Below are 20,233 nucleotides of genomic sequence, written 5' to 3' on the forward strand. Positions count from 1 at the left end.
ACCCGTGTTCATTGGCATCCACGAGAGTCATTCTAGACATAGAATGCTAAGGGTAACGATTGCTTAGTGTTCATGTCACTACTTTGTGTCTTGACATGACACGAGGTACTCGAACGGTTCCAATTTCCCATAAAAATTGGTGGCGACTCCATACAAAAATGCAAACGCTTGTTTCTCTTTTCCTCCCAAGCGCCCCCGTGGGCCCCCGTTGTCCACAGTAATGTAGTCCTATAGACACATTACATAATAAAATTGATTACAGGCCATTATAGTATGGCATTGCTTTATTGATCTAATAAAAGTATACCACTAGTAGTGGTTAAGTATGAGGATGTGGATATATTCATGAGTTATGTGTTTCTTTTAAAACACTGGTATTCTCACCAAAAGTGGACATTACTTCACATTTGAAATACGAGTGATAATGTGACCAACATATAATATATTGTGAAGTAAATGGTCGAAAAATACAACTAATTTGAAAGTTGTTGAATCATCTCTAATCCTTGAAGGGAATAATTGATTCATAAGTTGAATTTTGATCAACTTACATGTATTATCATGCTATATAGCACATTGAAACATGCGTTGTGATAAGCATGCATATGTCATCATTGTATATGTTGACAATTATAATTGTTGGTCATATGAAAATACTCAAAGAGTAATATATTCCCTATTGGAATATTGACGAGTCTTGCTTATATATATGAGACACTTATTGTGTCATATGTCAGATGTCACATCATTTATCTAGCCGGATATAAAATTTTAATTTGAGATTTACTAATACAAGTATTGCTATAAGATTAGCATGATGAATATTGTCAACTAAACTATGGCATGTGTCCATGTGATAAGTGAAATTATTGAGATACATCCAATTCTCATTAAAGATTGCCGTGTATTTTTGGCAAACTAAAAAAGTTGACATGATATGATTCTTATGTGACAAATTAAAGTCATTCGGGTTCTTACTATATCCGTTTTGATAAACTTTGAGTTTATCTTCAAGAAAAGATAAGTGCTGAAATTCCCTAATGTAGAAATCTTATTAAAGGTAAGACAATACACTGAGATTGAGTATATATGATGTTGGAGATCTAAAAACTACTCGAAAAAGAACTTAAATGTTCGTGTATGGATTGACACTATATTGTGTGACTTGTAGTCACATAATGATTTTTCTGAGTATTTCCCAGGATTAAAAATCACATTCAGATTTTTATATAAAATCGTTGATCTCCTAAATTGGGCATTGTAAAATCAGCATATTAAAAATCCAACTGCATTATACATTTCTTCCAGAAATATTTTGTTATTGTATAAAGATGCCCATATAAATTCTCACCGATGATATGAGAAATTGAGATCTAAGGTGGTTATGATAAATATTTAAACTATACATTGGTTATAGTTTTTACCACCTTAGGGGGAGAAAGTGTGTTAAAGCTGGTAAAAACAAATATGATCCATACTGAACCAGAAGTTCAGAGAAATATTATACATTAAATTCATTGAGTAGAGGTTTTTGAATTTGATATAAGAAAATGTTTTACCACAATAATACAAGTACACATGAAGTGTAGTATAAGGAAAGTCAAGATGAATTGACGGTTCCAATGAATAAATGTGAAATAGGAAGTTCAAGCAGTTGGTATGACATATAATTGCTATATTTGAAGTGTCCCTGAAGTGACACGATATCTGAAGTATAATAGATGGCTTAAATGAATATAATGGTACTAAATACATACAAATTCAAATATCATTAAACAGTACTGATATCATCAACAGATGATGAAATTATATCGATATATTTATGGAACCTACATACATTTGCGCACGATATTTTATATATGGACTCGATAATGGGGATCTTATATAAGTCCATTTTGATTGTCGACATATAATCAATGATTATAAATGAGCTCATAGACTAGAAGTCTAATTATTGACCTCAAGTTAATCCAAATTATGAATACTGGAAAAGAAAACTGTACAGTTTGCATTTTGAGTCATCATCATGTGCATATAGAGAGTAAGTTCATCATTGCATCTTAGTTTTAATATATACATTATTATTGCATATTTGTTAGAATATGTTATTTAGAACTTAGTTTCATATCATATGCATGCATATTTTTCGTAATATTGTTTGAAATAGATAAATGTTTAAAAGGAGTAATATATTTTACTCCTATGAGGATAACTCTCTGTAGGAGCCTCTTATAAATGATCATCAATTGTTATTGGTTGATCAATTGAGTTATTGAAAACTCTTGATGAAATATATAAACCTCTACAATACGATTGAAAGATATCGTAATTAGTTCCAAAATGGAACAGTAAAACTCTTATAATGTTTATTTGAAAAGTTATTGTCTCAACTTGAAGTTTGAGCACATTGAACGAGCTTTTTGCTAAACATGTGAAATTAGTTTATGGTCCAAAAGTACCATAACGTTTAGAATAAGGTGTAGTGAACATCTACAATGAAAAATGTCAATCCATACATATATGGTTTAGCAAAGAACCGCTCAAAGGTATTAGATGATTTATTCAATAATGATCGAATTGATTCTCCTGAACATAATGAATTTAGGAATGAAAGCTACACTCTTTTTCCCTTCGACTAGGTTTTTTCTCCCAATGGATTTTTCCTAGTAAGGTTTTTAACGAGGTAGCATTATAAGGCATGAGGATCCTCTCCATTTCCTTTCTCTCCATTTCCTCTCTAAGATTCATATAATAATAGGTTTTATTCTACACCCATTTTCTCTTTATTTTCATGCATAAAATTGGAGCCTTTGGATGAAGCTAGAATACGATCCGGTCCGTTAAAAAGAAATGGACCATCCATTTCTTTTAAGAAATGGAGAGAACCTTGGCTCCATTATAAGCGCATTAATACGCTATAGTTATGATCATCATGATTGTTGAGATGACAGTTGTTTTAGACATAATGTTATATATCATCTATTGTACTCTATCATATTATGGAGCCATGGAGGTATTAATTGAAATGAAGATTTAAGAGTTATTATGAAATATTATATCCGGACTCTGAGTCTCAAAGAAATATGATATCGAAGCTGTCATGGATTTTTATTGATCGAAGATTCAAGTTTATTATTCACAATGGGTACCACTTCAACGATCGAGAAGTTATATCAAATAATAGATCATTTCAAGATTTATCAAGTTATGTAATTATCAGGGGGAGCACGCGCCGTACTCTTTTTCCTTAGCCATGGTTTTGTCCCACTGGGTTTTCCATGGAAAGGTTTTAACGAGCCAGCTTGTTATGCGTGTTTGAAGATTAGTGTACTCTTTTCCTTCACTAGTGTTTTTCCCACGGGGTTTTTCGAGGAAGGTTTTAACGAGACATCTTCTTCAGTGATGGACATCCAAGGGGGAGTGTTATGAAATATTATGGTATAATATTATATGGATGTCCATATCTTAGAATATTCTAGAGTATATTATCTTATGAAAATTCTACCCTCATTGTACATGTATATATACCCCTTCATAATAGAATAATAGACAGTTATGTCTCCCTCTATATTCTCTCTAACTTTCTCTCTATAATTATCTTTTGTCTTTATTTCACAATAAGGTGAGATTTTTCTTAATTGAAGAGAGTACATCGTTTAGAAAGAAGCATTGAAGTGACATAAAACATAAAACATTTTTATAATTTCATAAGCGCGAAAGTGGCAATTGAGCCCCATTAATTTGACTAATCATGAGATTAAACCCCTTAAGTTTGGATTGTAGCAATTAGGCCCCATAAGTTATGCAAAAGGTAAAATTAAGCCCCTTACCCAAAATCTCATGATAAATTCAATATATCATATTACATAAGTGAAATTGATTACACTTTTTACAATATATACAATCAAAATAAAAGTTAACAGTGAAATCAAAATTGAAAATGAATTAGCATCAATTAGAGAAGATTTTAGATTATTTTATAAAAATAAAATATTTATATTTTATTAAAGAATTGGATATTTTTCTTAAATTTGTTAACAATTATTTCCGGAAAAAAAATATATATAATGCTTTTTATTTTATTTTGTGAAAAGATGAGACATACCAAAAATGTAAAATGATGATTTTCTGCGAAAAAAAAGTAAAATAAAACTAAAGTTTTTTTTTTCCAGAATTTTAAAATATTGTCTTTGTTTACATCTAACAAAAAAAGAATTTTGCACTTTTCTTTAAACAAAATATAACCTAATTGAGTTATTGTGATATAAGAAAATGAATTTTTATGAGATTTTGGGTAAGGGGGCTTAATTTCACCTTTTACATAACTTATGGGGCGTAATTGTTACAATCAAAATTTAAGGGGTTTGATTTCACCATTAACTAAAGTAATGAGGCTAAATTACCACTTTTGCGATTTCATAAGTTTTCCTTAACTTTTCAACATATATTTACTACCCTATATTGAAGATTGATCCCCAAATGACTATTGCATAGTAGGTGTTGATGCAATGTGGTGTCGATTTACTTTAATATCTTGACTTTTTATCTAATTTATAAAATAATTAGATATCTTGACTTTTTAATTTTCATACATTTTTATAAATAATACATAGATAAGCAGAATTATAGATAAATAGATACTAGATTATACCATTTCTAAAGACGGCTTATCTCACCTCCATAATCAATACTATATATTAATTCCAGAAACCAAGGGACTTCAATGTAATTAAAGAAAGTTATACAAATTAATTATAATATATAGTTTTAAATTACTAGCACCGTGTGATGGACCCGATTAAGGGATTTCAATGCAAATATTATATAGTTTGGGTTAAAATTAAATTATATAGAAACTTGGTAATTTTCCTAAATATTTGTAAGAGGCTAAAACATGGTTAATTTTCTTAAAATAAAATAATTAATTAAGATGGTCAATTTCAAGGAGACTAAAAGAAAGAAGATGTTTGGTAATTTTCCTAAATATTTATAGAAGACTAGAAGATGGTCAATTTCCTTAAAATAAAATAATTAATTAGTATAAACATGCACACTTATGGTGTTAATTATTATCATCATAAATTATATACTAAATTTAAAACTATGCAATTTTATTAAACTTTTAGTTTATTAGATGTATAGATATGTTAATTATTTAACATAGAAAAATATAATATAAGTAGGTTATAAATAATTTAAGTTGCATAATTTTTTCGAATTGATTTAATGCATATAAATATATAATCCTCTTAAAATTGCATGCCTAAGTAGTAAAAATAATTTCGTCAGTAAAGAAAAGAATTGTAGTAACATTGAATATAGTTATATGATAGTAATCACTCGATCATTTGAATAGTGAGTAACAGTATTATCAGCGAGATTAGTGAATGTGGTAGAAACAACAACGGGAGTATTGAAATAATCAATATTAATCCGAGAATAATGAAAGTAACAATAATTACGGCGGGAGTAGTGAAATTATCAATATTGATGCGGCAGTGGTGACAGCAACAATAATTACGGCGGGAGTAGTGAAAGCAACAATGATTACGGGCAAGTAGTGAAATGTTATTACTATTGTTTCATTAATAAGAGTAAAATATTAATAGCGGGAGTAGTGAATTTGTCTCAAAATTTATTTTATCGTAATTTTAGGATACGTCATATAAAAATATGTTAATTTTAAATTTATGGGTGACAACTTTTAATTTTATTTAATAAAAAAAAATTAATGGTAAGTAGAGGTAGCCCGGGCGAAACCGGGCACCAATACTAGTTCAATAATATTCTAGACACCTTTAAAACCACCTGAGCTACAACTATACAAGTCAATTGATATCTTCATTATATATTTTTTATGGACAATTTTTAAAATAAAGTATATCCCACCTTACCATACAATACAATGTCCATAAAACCCGATTACCTAAAATCCTTAACTCCTTGGATGCTTTACCTATATATGAAAAATTCTTATGTCCTTCGGGATGATTGTATTCCTTACGCCTAAGCCTTTATAATGTATTTCATTTGGTGGATTGCCTTTACTTATGTAAGTTTAAGGAGGACGGTCTTCCCAGACGACACATGCATTTTTTTTACCTATACTCGACCCTTCATTATCAAACTCACTTCATAAATCGAACCATATCTTATCAGAGCAAATCTCCCTTGTGACATTCACAAGCTTGCGACGGGTCAAGTACTATATATGTGGGTCAATAAAATAAAATAGATTGCTACTTCCTAAACACCTAAACACTCTATTTTTATCTTATCTACTTACATAAGCAACGAGTGAATGATACTTTAACCGTTATAAACTTACGATGAATATATCCGTCACATATTTGTGATCTTAAACTTGCGATGAATATATCCGTCACATATTTGTGATCTTATCACACTCCAACTTTCACAGTCCCACCAATTCTTAACCTTTTTCTTCATCTCATTTAAAAAAACACCTCATCATTGATTTACTCCGCTAGTAAATAAACACAATACAATCAGACACAATTATCGCCTGCCGAAGAAGACGACTACTCCGTGTTTGTTTCCGTATCCGTATCCGTATCCGTATGTAGGTAAGCCACACTTTTCTCCTCCTTCTCCTAGTATTTCCGTCGCTATCTTTATTCTTACTCTACCTCTCAACTATTTTGTAGGGTTTTGCAGTCATGTATGCCAGCAGACGCTATTCTAACGACACCTACGGTGACCGTCGTCCGGTCACCAACCGTCACCACTATAACCCGCACCCGCGCCCTCCGTATCGTCCCCAACAACGACTCCCGCCCCCACCCCCACCTATACCGGAACCCCCAAAAAACCAAACCGACAATTTCATCATTAAACTACGAGTCGGAGTCGGAGTCGGAGTCGGTTTTTCTCGTAGAAATGCGATTGTGTTGTTAATTAAACAATGCTGCACTACTCCACCTGACACATTTTCCTATAGGGAATCCGGTTCACTTGCCGGAAAGCTGTTTTTTACTGAATGGACCGCGGCTCTAAACGCTGTCGTTTTGATTTGGGAAACTCGTCTCGCTGGGTCACATAAGTTTACCCCTACCTTAGAGTTCAATGTTACCGTCCCATCTGACGTGGATGAGCTTAATTCACGGCTTAGACCGGTTTTCTCCCGGTTTATTCAGGCTTCGCTTTCCTGTGAGGTGATGCTTAATCTTGAGGCCAAAAAAAAGGGTTTGTGGGAGGAGATTAAACGGATTTCCGAGGTTTTGAGGAAGCAACAGCCTATGAATGTCTATGAGGAGCTTGATTATAAGCGAAAGCGGTTGAAAGATGAAAAGGGTATGATTTTGAAGAGGATTGAGGAGTTTAAGGGTGCTATGGAGTGTATCAAGTGTTATATTCACGGTCTTGAGCTTAATCTAGAGTTTGATGATCGGCCTCCTGCGTTTCGGTTTAAGCCGGGGTTGGATTGGGCCAGGATTTATAGCTTGATCATGAGGGAGTGTCGTAGATTTGAGGATGGTTTGCCTATCTATGTCGACCGTCGTGAACTTCTCAAACTTGTCCAACGTCAGCAGGTATATTTACTACCTTTTCAGAGGCAATTTTACCTATAAAGTTGTTTCCTTTGTCTGACTTTATTATGCGATTGTACTGCTACCGTTGCTGGTTTATAAATGTAGGCTGTAAATTTTCTAATGTAGTGCTATCTTGATGTCTTGCTTGTTCCATAATCGACACCAGGACCTATGTCTTAGCTATACAGTGTATCGTGTAAATTGAATTTATTTCTATGTTCTACTCTGTTGTAACGACAAAGGCAAGCCTTTCTGTGGCTCGTTGTAAGCAATTTGGGAAATTAGGAAGTATTGGAATGTAATTAGCTCATTAAACCTAAAAAACGACCTTAGACACGTGATTTTGTAATCCATTGCTTAACGTTGGTATGTTGCTCCTCTTTAGTTTGTGCGCAAGGGGTACAAGGAAGAGAGAAGGTACACAGAAAGGAGAAGTTGGCTAGGTGGTGGGTGAGGATTAGATGGGGGTTGGATTGGTGGAATTGGTTGGATGAATAACAAAAGTTGAAAATGAGATGGCATGGGAACGTCAGGTAATTGACTGTCTGTCCGGCATCCAATACTTCCAAAAGTAAGAAGAAACGAGACTTGGGTTTAGGATGATTTATTCTCTCTTTATTTAACGAATTTGAAAAATTGCTAGATTTGTTGCTTCAGTAAAAATTCCAATTTTCATCACTGATAATTAAAATTCTATTGACATAGAGAATTACACTGTTCAATGCTTCCAAAAAGGTAGGTGTGAATCTTTTGTTAATAACTACTAGTATTGTTCTCTTTTATAGAAAGATATTAGCAATTTAGCAGCTGTTTAGGTTTTTGGGAGTTCTCATGAACATTCATTAGAATAGACTATGTCAAATGCTTATTCAAACCGCCACTTTATTTATTTGTAGTGTGTTGATATGGTTTTTAATTAATCAAAAATATATCAAAGGTTTAAGTTCCTTATGTCAAATGAAGTATTTTGAAGCCTTTTCTCCGGATTTTTTTTTGGTGGTCTAGCTTAAATTAAACTATACATTTTGTATTCAAAACAAAAACAAGGCTCCTTTTCTTTTTGAGTAAATTAAAGTATCGCAAACGGGGTGTTGGGTTCACCGAATATATGTATGAAGTATGGATTTAGAAAACGCTCTCAAATTTCTAGAATTTTGAAGAGATCTAGGATCCCTTTGTTTTCCTGGTCTTCTTCCTCAACACTTCTTCCCTTCCCTTCAATTCTTTTTCTTCGTAACCATCTTCTCTATGTTCATGGTTATGTAGATTTTGTTTTTCTGTTTAGTCATTATTGAAAAAAAGTCAGTTTTCTTTCTTGATTTTTACCTTCTTAAAGATTCGACTTTAATTTACTCTCCATATTAGCCTAGGAGAGTTTATTTTAGTCATTTATCTTGCCTATAGAAGGTTTAAATCAAGGATTTAAAAGCATCTTTTGTAAGAGTAGATGATATTACCATATCATTCTTAATCTTCAAGAGTATTTGAGAATATGTTTGACTCGTTTGGCACCTTTGGATTTCTATGAAATCTGTTTTGGTTAGTTTTGGGGATCTCGTTTTCTCATTGGTTGGTTGTTTTTCTATTTTAGATTGATTGTCAAACAGAGAAACTTGGTTGGTTGTTTTTCTATTTTAGATTGATTGATTGTCAACAAGATTTGAAACTGTGAGAGTAAGAGTAAGTTAGCTTAACCTGATAAATTTTAGTACTTTGTAAGACTTTTACTTTAAGTTTTTTTTATTTTAGTTTATATTCTTTAATTCTTTGATAGGAGCTTTAAAGTGACTTTCTTTTTAGATGAGAAATTCCTCTTATTGCTCTTATTTATATGTTTTCTTTGTATTGTGAAAATCATTGATTTTCATTTACCTTTCTCATCCGCAAGGATGGTATATATGTTGATTTCCGATCAATCTAATTTCATTACCTTCTCAAAAAAAAAAAACAAAAAAAAGAAAAAAGAAAAAACCATAGCAAGTGTTTGTGTAACAAAAATGAGGTATTCATACCCATACCTCAAACCCATAACAAATGGGTTTCTTATACCCAAGGAGGGGTGGGGGTATGCAATTGATACCCTTGGATATCAAATTACAAAATTAGAAAAAAACAAAAAAGTGAAAAAAAATTTATGGCATACTGCAAATGACATCTTTTATACATTTATTTGATTAAATTTATCTACATGATTTTATAATATTGAAATTTTTTACTTAAAATTATATTATATTTTAACTTTGATTGAGTTTCAACCTCATACCTTGCTTGGATTGAGGGTAAAAGGAGGGGAATGCATATGGGAGTAATAGTTAAGGTGCATTTTCCATGTTTGGCATGAGAGTAAATTATTCACTTCCTGAATCTATTACCCTCATGAAAGGGTAATACATTATCCACCCTCCCCCCGGGTAATGATTAAGGGAGTAAAACATCTACTCAGTAATCATTACCCTTATGCCAAACCTATCATCAATGAACTCATTACCCAAGTAATTAACTTCTCCCGTAATTATCACCCAATTAAAATTTACCCCCGAATTATTCCATGGATTCTAGGCAACCCCTTAGAAGTTAGACTTGATATAAACACAAGGTATGAAGAATCAAGCTCCAACCCTATACCACCGGGGTATGATTACAGTAAAAGAGGCATGGCCATTTGAGTCACAAAACAAACCTATGCCCACGCACGAAACAAACGCGCCCTACGGTATGTGATTAGGAGTTACTTACTTTTTCTGGTTACGGTAAAAGGGGGAAAGGCCATTTGGGTCACAAAAGTGTCGACATATCCATTTTGTTCACTTTCTCTAAACTCTAATTATGGTATAGGTTTCAAAGAGCTATAAACTTGGACTGATTTGGATGGGTATATCAATATGGCATTGTGTATCATTCGAGAAACAAATCTAGGATGATTAATAGAACACAGGTGACTAAGATCGATTGAGAGGGGTGATAAACATTAGGCTGGACATGTTTGTATGAGTGAGTTGAAAGCAATGGAGTCTCCCGCTACTTGAGGGTGCATATTTACTCGAGATTTTCTAATTGGCAAAAATGAAAATGATACGCACAAATGTCAATAAGAATTGTAATCGTCTTACAAGTTCATGATTTGACGTTTATATTGCTTAAATATGATAAGCCAATACGGTGGAATGGTGGATTAATGAAGGAATTATGTGAGCCTAACGCTAGTGGTGCTATTGATTTGTGGTTAGTATAATATGTTGTTCACACACCATTAACAAGTTTGCTATATGTTGTACATCCGACCCGCTGCATCAGCGGGAGCCTTTGGGCGATATTGTTGGCATTCTATAGTTTAATGATAAGGTGGATAAATGAAGAAATTATGTTACCCTGTGCTAGTAGGGAAATAGATTGTGCTTTATAATTATATGGCACAAATGCATAATGTTCAATTGTCAGGTATCTTTTAAATACTTGATCTAGCGAACTACTTTTATATTTAGTTTTGTGAAACACCAATTTTTTTTTTTTTTTAATTATTTTTTTATGTTTAACACTTCCCAAGTTTTCTTCAAGGAAAAAAAATCAAGTTTTCGGGGTTAGGCGATTGATCCGATGTAGAATGGCTGATGGCACATGCCAATATGCCATTAACAAGCTTACATGGAGACAGGAATTTCAAAATGAAGAGATTACTGATAGGATTTACCGTTTATAAAAAAATATTGAATTTTTTTTGGTGTTGCTTACAAGAATGGTGTAATTCCATGACTACTATCTGCATCGTTGTTAGTGGATATTATTAGTTTTGGCGATAAGATGTGCAAGGGCTTTGATGATAAGTAGGTTTAGTGGATATCACCGTTTCTATAAAAATAAGATTTTGGCATACTATAGTCGGAGCAACATGAGTCTTACAGAGAAAGTTGTCATCGTTGGAATATTCTTTTCTTCAGATTTCTTAATGATTGTGAGGAACCCTTTCTGTTGAAATTTTTGAAGTTGCTTTTTCTCTTAAAATTGTGTAACAATGGCTGATAAGATATCTTCGAAGCACAATTCTTCTGGATCTTTCTTTGCTATGAATTTCTGCAATCTTTCTAAAAATCCACAAACAACAACTTCTCGGTATTTTCGCTTAGGCTGTAACTAAAGGGAATTACTTACAGAGGATATGCTCGAAAGGAAAATTTTAGCTTTGCTAGTTGTGGTTCTTTCTGTGGTAATGTTTTCTGGAATTTATCCTTTTTGTTCTTTGAAAGTCAGTTGGGTACTTGGGTCCATCCTCGAAAGGCGAAAGATGTTATCTCTACTGAAAGGGTTTCTGAAGTTTGGAAGATGGTTCCTTTGGCTATTTTGTGGTGCACTTGGATTGAATGGAACGATCGTATTTTTGATGACGTAGCCTCTTCATTTCAAGAGTTCATGTTCATATGTTTCACCCAGATTGAAACTTGTCTTTTCTTAGTGTCGTTGATATGATCAGCCACGATAGCTTGAGAGCATCCTTTTCCATCTCTCATTTTGTATATGGGTGTCACATTTATGGTGTTTTTTGTATATGGGTGTAACTTTTAGGGCGTCTTTATCTATATGGGCGTCACCCAGTGGCGAATCTAGGATTTATGGAATGGGGGTGTTTAGTAAAAGTTATAGCATAAAAAAACGCCAAAACTCAAATCAAGGCCATCCCTAACATTTCGGGGGCCTTGTGCAATATTTAAAAAATAGACACTTTTAACAATAACTTATATAGTTATATTAATATATAATTTTTAATTAATGCTTGATAAATACTAAAACAATAATCTAATAATGGAGAGCGGTAGCAAGGTTCACGGAAGTACTTATTTTTAAATATGATTATGCTTCTTTAAAATATCACTATATTGTCATTGTCATGGTGGGTTGATGAAGGTAAATAGCAAATAAGTTGATGTAGGTTTGATCCTTCCTAACAACACTTTCAATTGATTTTTAATATGCAAATTTAAAAATAAAAGTAAAAAATGCAATTGTTGGGGCTCGAACTCAGGTTGTTTAGTAGGTGGGTGATTGTTTCTATTTCTACCACTAAACCACTTAAGTTAATTGAAATATAAGCACACAACTATACATATATCTTTTGTTTTCCAGGATTAATGGGGGTGAGGGTTTACCCCCATCACCTCCTGTAAATCCGCCCCTTGCATCACCTCTATGATATCTATTTTACATAGGTGTCATGTCTTTGATATCTTTTTGTACATGGGCAATTGGGCATCACCCCCTTGGTGTCCCTTAGTAAGTACTCTGTATATTACAGTTATACAGTATATCTTACTTTAAAAAAAAATTTGTTGTTAAGAAAATGATTGATGGTGTAAAAGGGCTGATGATTTAATGGGGTAGAGTGAAGAGTCCAAAGACATGCATCAGGAGTAAGCTGATATAGCCACACACACTATGTTGTTGGATATTTGAACCTAGACACTACAATATATTCTTTCATTTTCTTGCAGTATGCTTTTGCTTGTTGTACTATCATTTGCATAACAGCTAGAGCTTCTGTTGTTGATTCATTGGGATTCGTTTTTTTCTAGTGTAAACTTTTCGTTGTGTTTTATAAGTTTGAGTATCATTATGTAATTGTATGATCAATTGTGCAGATTATGGTATTGGTGGGAGAGACTGGATCAGGAAAGAGTACTCAGCTAGTGCAGTTTCTTGCTGACTCAGGTCTAGTTGGCGATGGTTCTATTGTCTGCACTCAGCCAAGAAAGATAGCTGCAATTTCACTACAACACAGAGTGCAAGAAGAAAGTCATGGGTGCTATGAAGAAAACTATATCACCTGTGTCCAATACTATTCCTCTGCTCAGCAGTTCGAGAGTAATCTAATATATATGATGGATCACTGTTTGCTGCAACACTGTATGAATGACGGGAAGCTCAAGGGGATTTCCTGTATTCTTGTGGATGAAGCTCATGAAAGAAGCTTAAATACTGACCTCCTTTTAGCAATGCTTAAGGGTTTGCTTCCTTACAGGCCTGACCTGAGGCTTATTATCATGTCTGCGACAGCTGATGCCTATAAACTTTCAGAATATTTCTTTGACTGTAAAATGGTTGAGGTGATTGGCAGAAAATTTCCAGTAGATGTGAAATATGTGCCGTGCTTTGAAGGTACATGTCAGTCTGTGAAGTCGTCTGGCGATATCGTAGCCCATTATGTGTCTAGCACCGTGAAGATGGTTACTGAGATACATAGAACAGAGCAAGAAGGGACAATTCTGGCATTTTTGACTTCTCCAATAGAAGTTGAATGGGCTTGTGAAAGTCTTAAAGAGACCAATGCTGAGCCTTTGGCTTTGCATGGCAAACTTCCGTATGAGGATCAGTTGCGTGTCTTCCAAAATTACCCTGGAAAAAGAAAAATCATATTTGCGACAAATGTAGCCGAAACTTCCTTGACAATCCCTGGGGTCAAATATGTTGTTGATTCTGGCATGATGAAAGAGAGTAGGTTTGAGCCTGGTTCTGGGATGAATGTTTTGAGTGTTTGCCAGGTCAGCCAGAGTTCTGCTATTCAACGAGCTGGCCGTGCTGGGAGAACTGAACCAGGGCGCTGTTATCGGCTGTATTCACATGGTGATTTTTGTAATATGGCTAAGCAGCAGAAACCTGAGATTTGTAGAGTTCATCTTGGTGTTGCTGTCTTGAAAATTGTTGCAATGGGCGTAAAAAATGCAAGGGAGTTTAATTTTATTGATATGCCTGACCATGATGCAATTGATAAGGCTATCCAGAATCTTCTACAGCTGGGAGCTGTTACTTTGAAAAATGGTGACCTGGAACTGACTGATGATGGGAGCAAGCTAGTGAAACTTGGCATTGAGCCTCGCTTGGGTAAATTGATACTTTGCTGCTTGAGTGAGCGCCTGGGCCGAGAAGGTCTTGTTCTTGCTGCTCTTATGCCAAACCATAGCAGCATATTTTGTCGAGTTGGTAATCAATCAGATAAGCTGAAGTCAGATTGCCTCAAGGTGCGTTTCTGTCATGCTGACGGTGACCTATTTACTCTTCTCTCTGTTTTCAAAGCATGGGAGAGTGAGCGTCCAGATTGGAGGAATGGATGGTGTTGGGAGAACAGTATCAATGCCAAATCAATGCGCAGGTGCTATGATACTGTTTCTGAATTGGAGAACTGCCTCAAAAATGAACTCCACATTGTTGTACCAAGCTACTGGAATTGGACACCTGATGAAGCAACAGTGCATCACAAGAATCTGAAAAAGGCCATACTTGCTTCTCTTGCTGAAAATGTCGCAATGTTTTCTGGCTGCGATAGGCTCGGATATGTGGTGGCATTGACTGGAAAACACGTCCAGCTTCATCCTTCATGTTCTCTGCTAATGTTTAGTCATAAGGCTGATTGGGTTGTCTTTGGTGAAGTTTTAGATGCATCTTGTCAATATCTGGTTTGCGTGACTGCGTTTGACCGAGAGTTCTTGTCTACAATTACTCCTCCTCCCCTGTTTGACCCCTGTGGAATCAAAAAGCAAAAGCTACAATTAACTAAGTGGTCTGGTTTGGGGAAGACTATTCTTAAGAAGTTTTGTGGGAGGTTTAATAATGGTCTGCTTTGTCATGTGTCAAGAATCAGGGAAAACTGTGGGGATGACAGAATTAGAATAGACGTTGATATTGACAATAATACAATCCAAGTATTCTCCGGTGCATATGATGTTGAAAAGGTTTTGAAACATGTCAATGATGCTCTGGATTGTGAAAGAAGGTGGCTGTTGAATGAGTGCATGGAGAGATGCTTGTATCATGGCAGTCCTAGTGCAGTGCCACCTGTAGCATTATTTGGATCGGGAGCTGAAATAAAACATCTGGAGTTAGACAAGAGATGCTTGACTGTCGATGTATTTCATTCCAATGCAAGTGCAGTTGATGATAAGGAGCTTCTGTTACACATCGACCGTCATACCTCAGGGATTGATGTATTTCATCCTAATGTAAGTGCAGTTGATGATAAGGAACATCTGTTACCCACCGAACGTCATACCTCAGGGATATGTTCTTTTCACAAATATGAAGGCCAAGAGAAATGGGGTAGCATAACATTTCTGACACCAGGTGCTGCTATTAAGGCGACGGAGTTGAATGATATTGAGTTTTATGGTGGTAAGATCAGAATAAATCTTTCAAGGGTTACCTTCGGAATGAATCGGGCATTTTCATTTCCTGTTGTAAAGGCAAAATTGTTTTGGCCACGTAGGCTCAGTAAAGGATTTGGGATTGTTAAATGCGATATTCACGATGTTGAATTCGTAATCAGAGACCTTTCTGATCTACTGATTGGCAAAAGGAACATTCGCTGTGAAGCTGGCAAAAAGTCTCCAGATTCCGTTGTCATAACTGGAATTGATCGGCTAGCTTCTGAAACTGAAATTTTACAAGCATTGAGGAGTGCTACAGATCGTACAATCCTGGATTTCTTTTTGGTCAGAGAAGATGCTGTTGATAATCCTCCTTGTCATGCTTGTGAAGAAGTTTTGTTTAGAGAACTATCTGCCTTTATGCCAAAAGGAAGCCCTCAGATAAATTTTTGCACAGTCCGTGTCTTCTCTCCTGATCCCAAGCATGCTTTTATGAAAGCTTTAGTCACATTTGATGGAAGGCTTTATTTTGAGGCAGCAAAAGCACTGGAGCAGATTGAAGGAACAACTTTACCTGGTTTTCAACCCTGGCAGAAAATACAATGCCAGCGGTTATTTCATACATCAGTGTCCTGCCCTTCATTTGTCTACTCTGTGATAAAGAGTGAGCTTGATTTAATGGTTACCAGATTCAATCGTCAAAAAGGTAAGTGCTAGCAAGTATAGATTAATTGCTTTACCAATTCATGATCTTCATGTTCTAATATTTGATTTCGTACTTACCCACTCCACCCCTCATTTCTGTTCATTTTTGGCGTGGCCAAAAACCACTGCTTTTCTGGCTTTGGGATATGCGGAATCTTAATTCCTATGTGCTTATCTCATGAAGTTGCAAATAGGTTTCTTGTTTACAACTTTTGTGTACATCCGACTCCCCATTACCTCACTTGGAGCAGTCGCCTCTTTGGAGGTAGTAGAAAGTGGGTAGTTGTGTTGATTTTTTCTTTAAGTTGCCAATGCTTTTGATTTACTGCCCTTCGCTGATACATTTATATTTCTATTTGTGTTAATATTGGTAGTAGTGGTCATCATTTTCGTGAATTGCTCATGCTGCAAACTCTGTGTTTTAAGGTCTAAGCTTTATTTAATTTGCCAATAGTTGCTTATGTTGTACCTTCTTATTCTTTGGAAAATTCGAACTTTCCAGAGGAAGATTTCAAGAATCCATTAAATGTCTACTTAACCCTCACCCTCATCTGTGTCCCACACCTTCTGAATCTCTCTCTCATAGTCTGACCCTACATATCTCCAGTGTCCGCAAATACTACCCCCGCCAAAAAATTGGCCCATCCACCACAGCTACCACACAAAACTCATCACCACCACCCACCCACCTGTCGTCACCACCGACTTTTAGAATCCACCACCATCCGCATCACTACCCTCTATATGAGCTAGGAATCACCCTAGCTCACTTGAACCACCACTCCCCCACCCCAAAGCCTCCACACCACAACCCCTCACGAGCCCAACCCACCTCATCACCAACCAGAATGCAACCTTGACCCCAGCCACCAATTCCCCCACACCAGATATGCCCTTCTCCCCTTTGAAACCCATCCGCCCACCATTTCATTCTCTGAAACCCCTTCACTACCACCAAGCCCGCATATTCTTCCCTGCTCTCTCGACACGCCCTTGCATCAGAACTGTCGCACCACAACCTCGAAACACCTAGTCTTAAACCCTGAATCTCCCTCCTTCATCCTCAAAAACCCAAAATCTAGGGTTACCAATCCCACATCTACTTCCCTGCTCTCTCGACATTGATAGTGATAAAATGTTCTGGACTTCATGCAGGAACTTTGTCAACAAGTTGAGGTATACTGTATAAGCAGGATCTGGGATTGTCTTAATTTATTTACTGTAGCTTTAAGCCTTCGACCATTGAGAGATGGAAGGGAGGGATTTTAGACAAGGGACATGATTTTGACGTTTGTGGTTGGGGAAACCGTAAGGAGAACAAGAAGTTAGAGCTTTGATGAGTATCGACTTGACCGGGTTGGGCTGTTGAAGCGTGCCATGCGGCTGGATGCGATAAATGATCATGATGTACCTCAAGTTAACTTTCACTGTCTAGGTTTTGTAGTTTGAATGGGTGATCAAATTTTGATACAACAAGTGTGTGCAAAAACTTTGCTGTTGATGTGTGGCCTTGGATTCAAAATCTGTCTTGTGTTTCTTTCTAATATTTTTATTTTTATAATTTATAATTCATTCCTTTCCAAACCAACTATGTAGTTTTCATGCTGAAGTATACATATCCTATCTTCCAATTGCCACAAATTTTCTTCTTTCAACTTTTTACCTTCCTCTGTTTTAGGCCATTTCAATGGCAGTTGTATGCTAATTAATTTCTTGCCACATGCCTTTGCAATCAAGCTCATTGATATAAGTTTTCTGTTTTAGGTGCAAAATGCATTATCAACAAAAATAACAATGGGTCTGTTTGGGTAAAGATATCAGCTACAGCGACAAAAACTGTTGCTGAGTTAAGATCATCTCTGGAAGAGCTGATGAAAGGGAGGACAATTTTGCATGCCAGTCTCACTCCAGATGTATTACAAGTTCTGTTTTCTAGAGATGGGAATGCACTGATGAGGGCACTTGAACGAGCGATGGAAGTGTCGGTGTCTTTTGATAGGCAGAGACTAAATTTGACATTATTTGGGCCATCCGAGAAAGTACTATTGGCAGAAGAGAGGTTTATTCGGTCTATTGTTAACCTTCATGAAGAGAGGCGACAGGTAATCCATCTCCGTGGTGTTGGTTTACCCCATGACCTGATGAGAGAAGTTGTAAGGAGATTTGGGCATGACCTCCGTGGTTTGAAAGACAAGGTACCAGATGCAGAGTTCAGTTTAGACACACGACGTCATGTCATTTTCACGAATGGTAGTGAAAAGGCAAAGCAGAAAGCTGAAGAGATCATAAATGAGATTGCTCAAGCAAGTGGACAATGTCCTGCAGCTAATAATGATAATAATGATGGTGCAGAGATGTGCCCAATATGCTTCTGTAAAGTCGAAAATGCGTATAAGCTAGAAATCTGCTTGCATGTTTTCTGCAAATCATGCTTAGTGAAGCAATGTGAGTGTGCGATACGAAACAAAGACAGTTTCCCACTAAGCTGTCTTCATGAAGGCTGCAAGCTTCCTATTTTGCTTGTAGACTTGAAGGAATTGCTGTCTAGTAAACAGCTGGATGAGCTGTTTGAGGCATCCCTGGCGGCCTTTGTTTCATCAAGTTGTGGGGCTTACAGATTCTGCCCTTCACCAGATTGCCCTAATGTTTATAAGGTGGCAGACGCTGATAAGCCTGCAGAGCCCTTTTCATGTGGGGCGTGTTACGCAGAGACTTGTACAAAGTGTCACCTTGAATACCACCCTAATTTATCATGTGACAAATACAAAGAGTACAAGGAAGATCCAGACGCATCCTTGAAGGAATGGACAAAAGGGAAGGATGAATTTGTGAAAAAATGCCCTGGCTGTGGGTATACAATAGAGAAAGCGGAGGGATGCAACCATGTCGAGTGCAAGTGCGGGAGGCATCTCTGTTGGGTCTGTTTGGAGCACTTTCTCACCAGTGAAGACTGTTACTCTCACTTGCGCACTCTTCATCAGGGGATCACATAGATTATACCGCTGTCCTGTTCTACTTGTCCATATATATATATATATATATGTAAATAGAGTATTTATTAGTATTCCGTCATATATATACACAGATATTCAGATGCTTATGTAGATATGGCGAGCTTGTCCCTGTAATGTGATCATCTAATGTCGATGCAATGTCTCGAGTTTGATCCTCTAATTCTGACCTCTCGAGGTTTGCAAGACTATGCTATAAAATACAGTATTCAGTACCAGGGAGCCATACTTTCGGCTGGATATTATCGTTAATATCCATGTCTTCGGCGTTTGATGGGTAATGACCTGGCCACCATCAAGAGGCCACCTTAATGTTCACCGTCATAATGTCCTCCATTTCCGTCCGGTTCTAGTAGCCGTGCGCTTGAAAGAAGCAGATGAGCTCTTCCCTATCAACTCACTGCACACATATTAATGCACCGTTCACTGCAAATGGGGCTTTTTTTTGACAATGATTAACTTTCATAAATAAAATAGGAGACTACACAAGGTTCGATTACATACTCACCAACTACAATCCAAACCGTGAGGAGGTGGTCCTTAAAACTATTAGACATCCAACCTACTGAACGGAAATTAAAAACATGCGAGACACAAACAGAAAGACGGTCATTTTCTATAACTATGAGACAATCTCAAAAGTAATCCTCTACCCTTATCAACAACTATAACATTTGCCTTATTGAAATTTTAATTTTAATTGTTGTAGTGAAAATCTTAGCCTTCCATCAATTTTGGCCAAAGACCGTACAAGAACCAAAAAATTAGTTCGGTCCTATCCAAGACCAAACATACAAGATTTGGTTTCCGGTTCACTTGATTTGTCTTTCCTCTTCGA

The 20,233-nt window shown here is 35.9% G+C and overlaps 1 protein-coding gene across 1 annotated transcript; it reads left to right on the plus strand.

Moving 5' to 3' along the window:
* The first annotated feature begins 6,477 nt into the window (after positions 1-6,477).
* On the plus strand, positions 6,478-19,623 carry LOC141591841 (ATP-dependent RNA helicase DEAH12, chloroplastic-like). Its single transcript, XM_074412325.1, has 4 exons — positions 6,478-6,587; positions 6,669-7,553; positions 13,181-16,385; positions 18,149-19,623. Exons 2-4 carry the CDS (start codon positions 6,681-6,683, stop codon positions 19,375-19,377), a joined length of 5,307 nt encoding a protein of 1,768 aa, XP_074268426.1. The 5' UTR covers positions 6,478-6,587; positions 6,669-6,680; the 3' UTR covers positions 19,378-19,623.
* The last annotated feature ends 610 nt before the right edge of the window (positions 19,624-20,233 follow it).

This window comes from Silene latifolia, chromosome 7, assembly GCF_048544455.1.
Source record: "Silene latifolia isolate original U9 population chromosome 7, ASM4854445v1, whole genome shotgun sequence".
Taxonomy (NCBI): Eukaryota; Viridiplantae; Streptophyta; class Magnoliopsida; order Caryophyllales; family Caryophyllaceae; genus Silene; species Silene latifolia.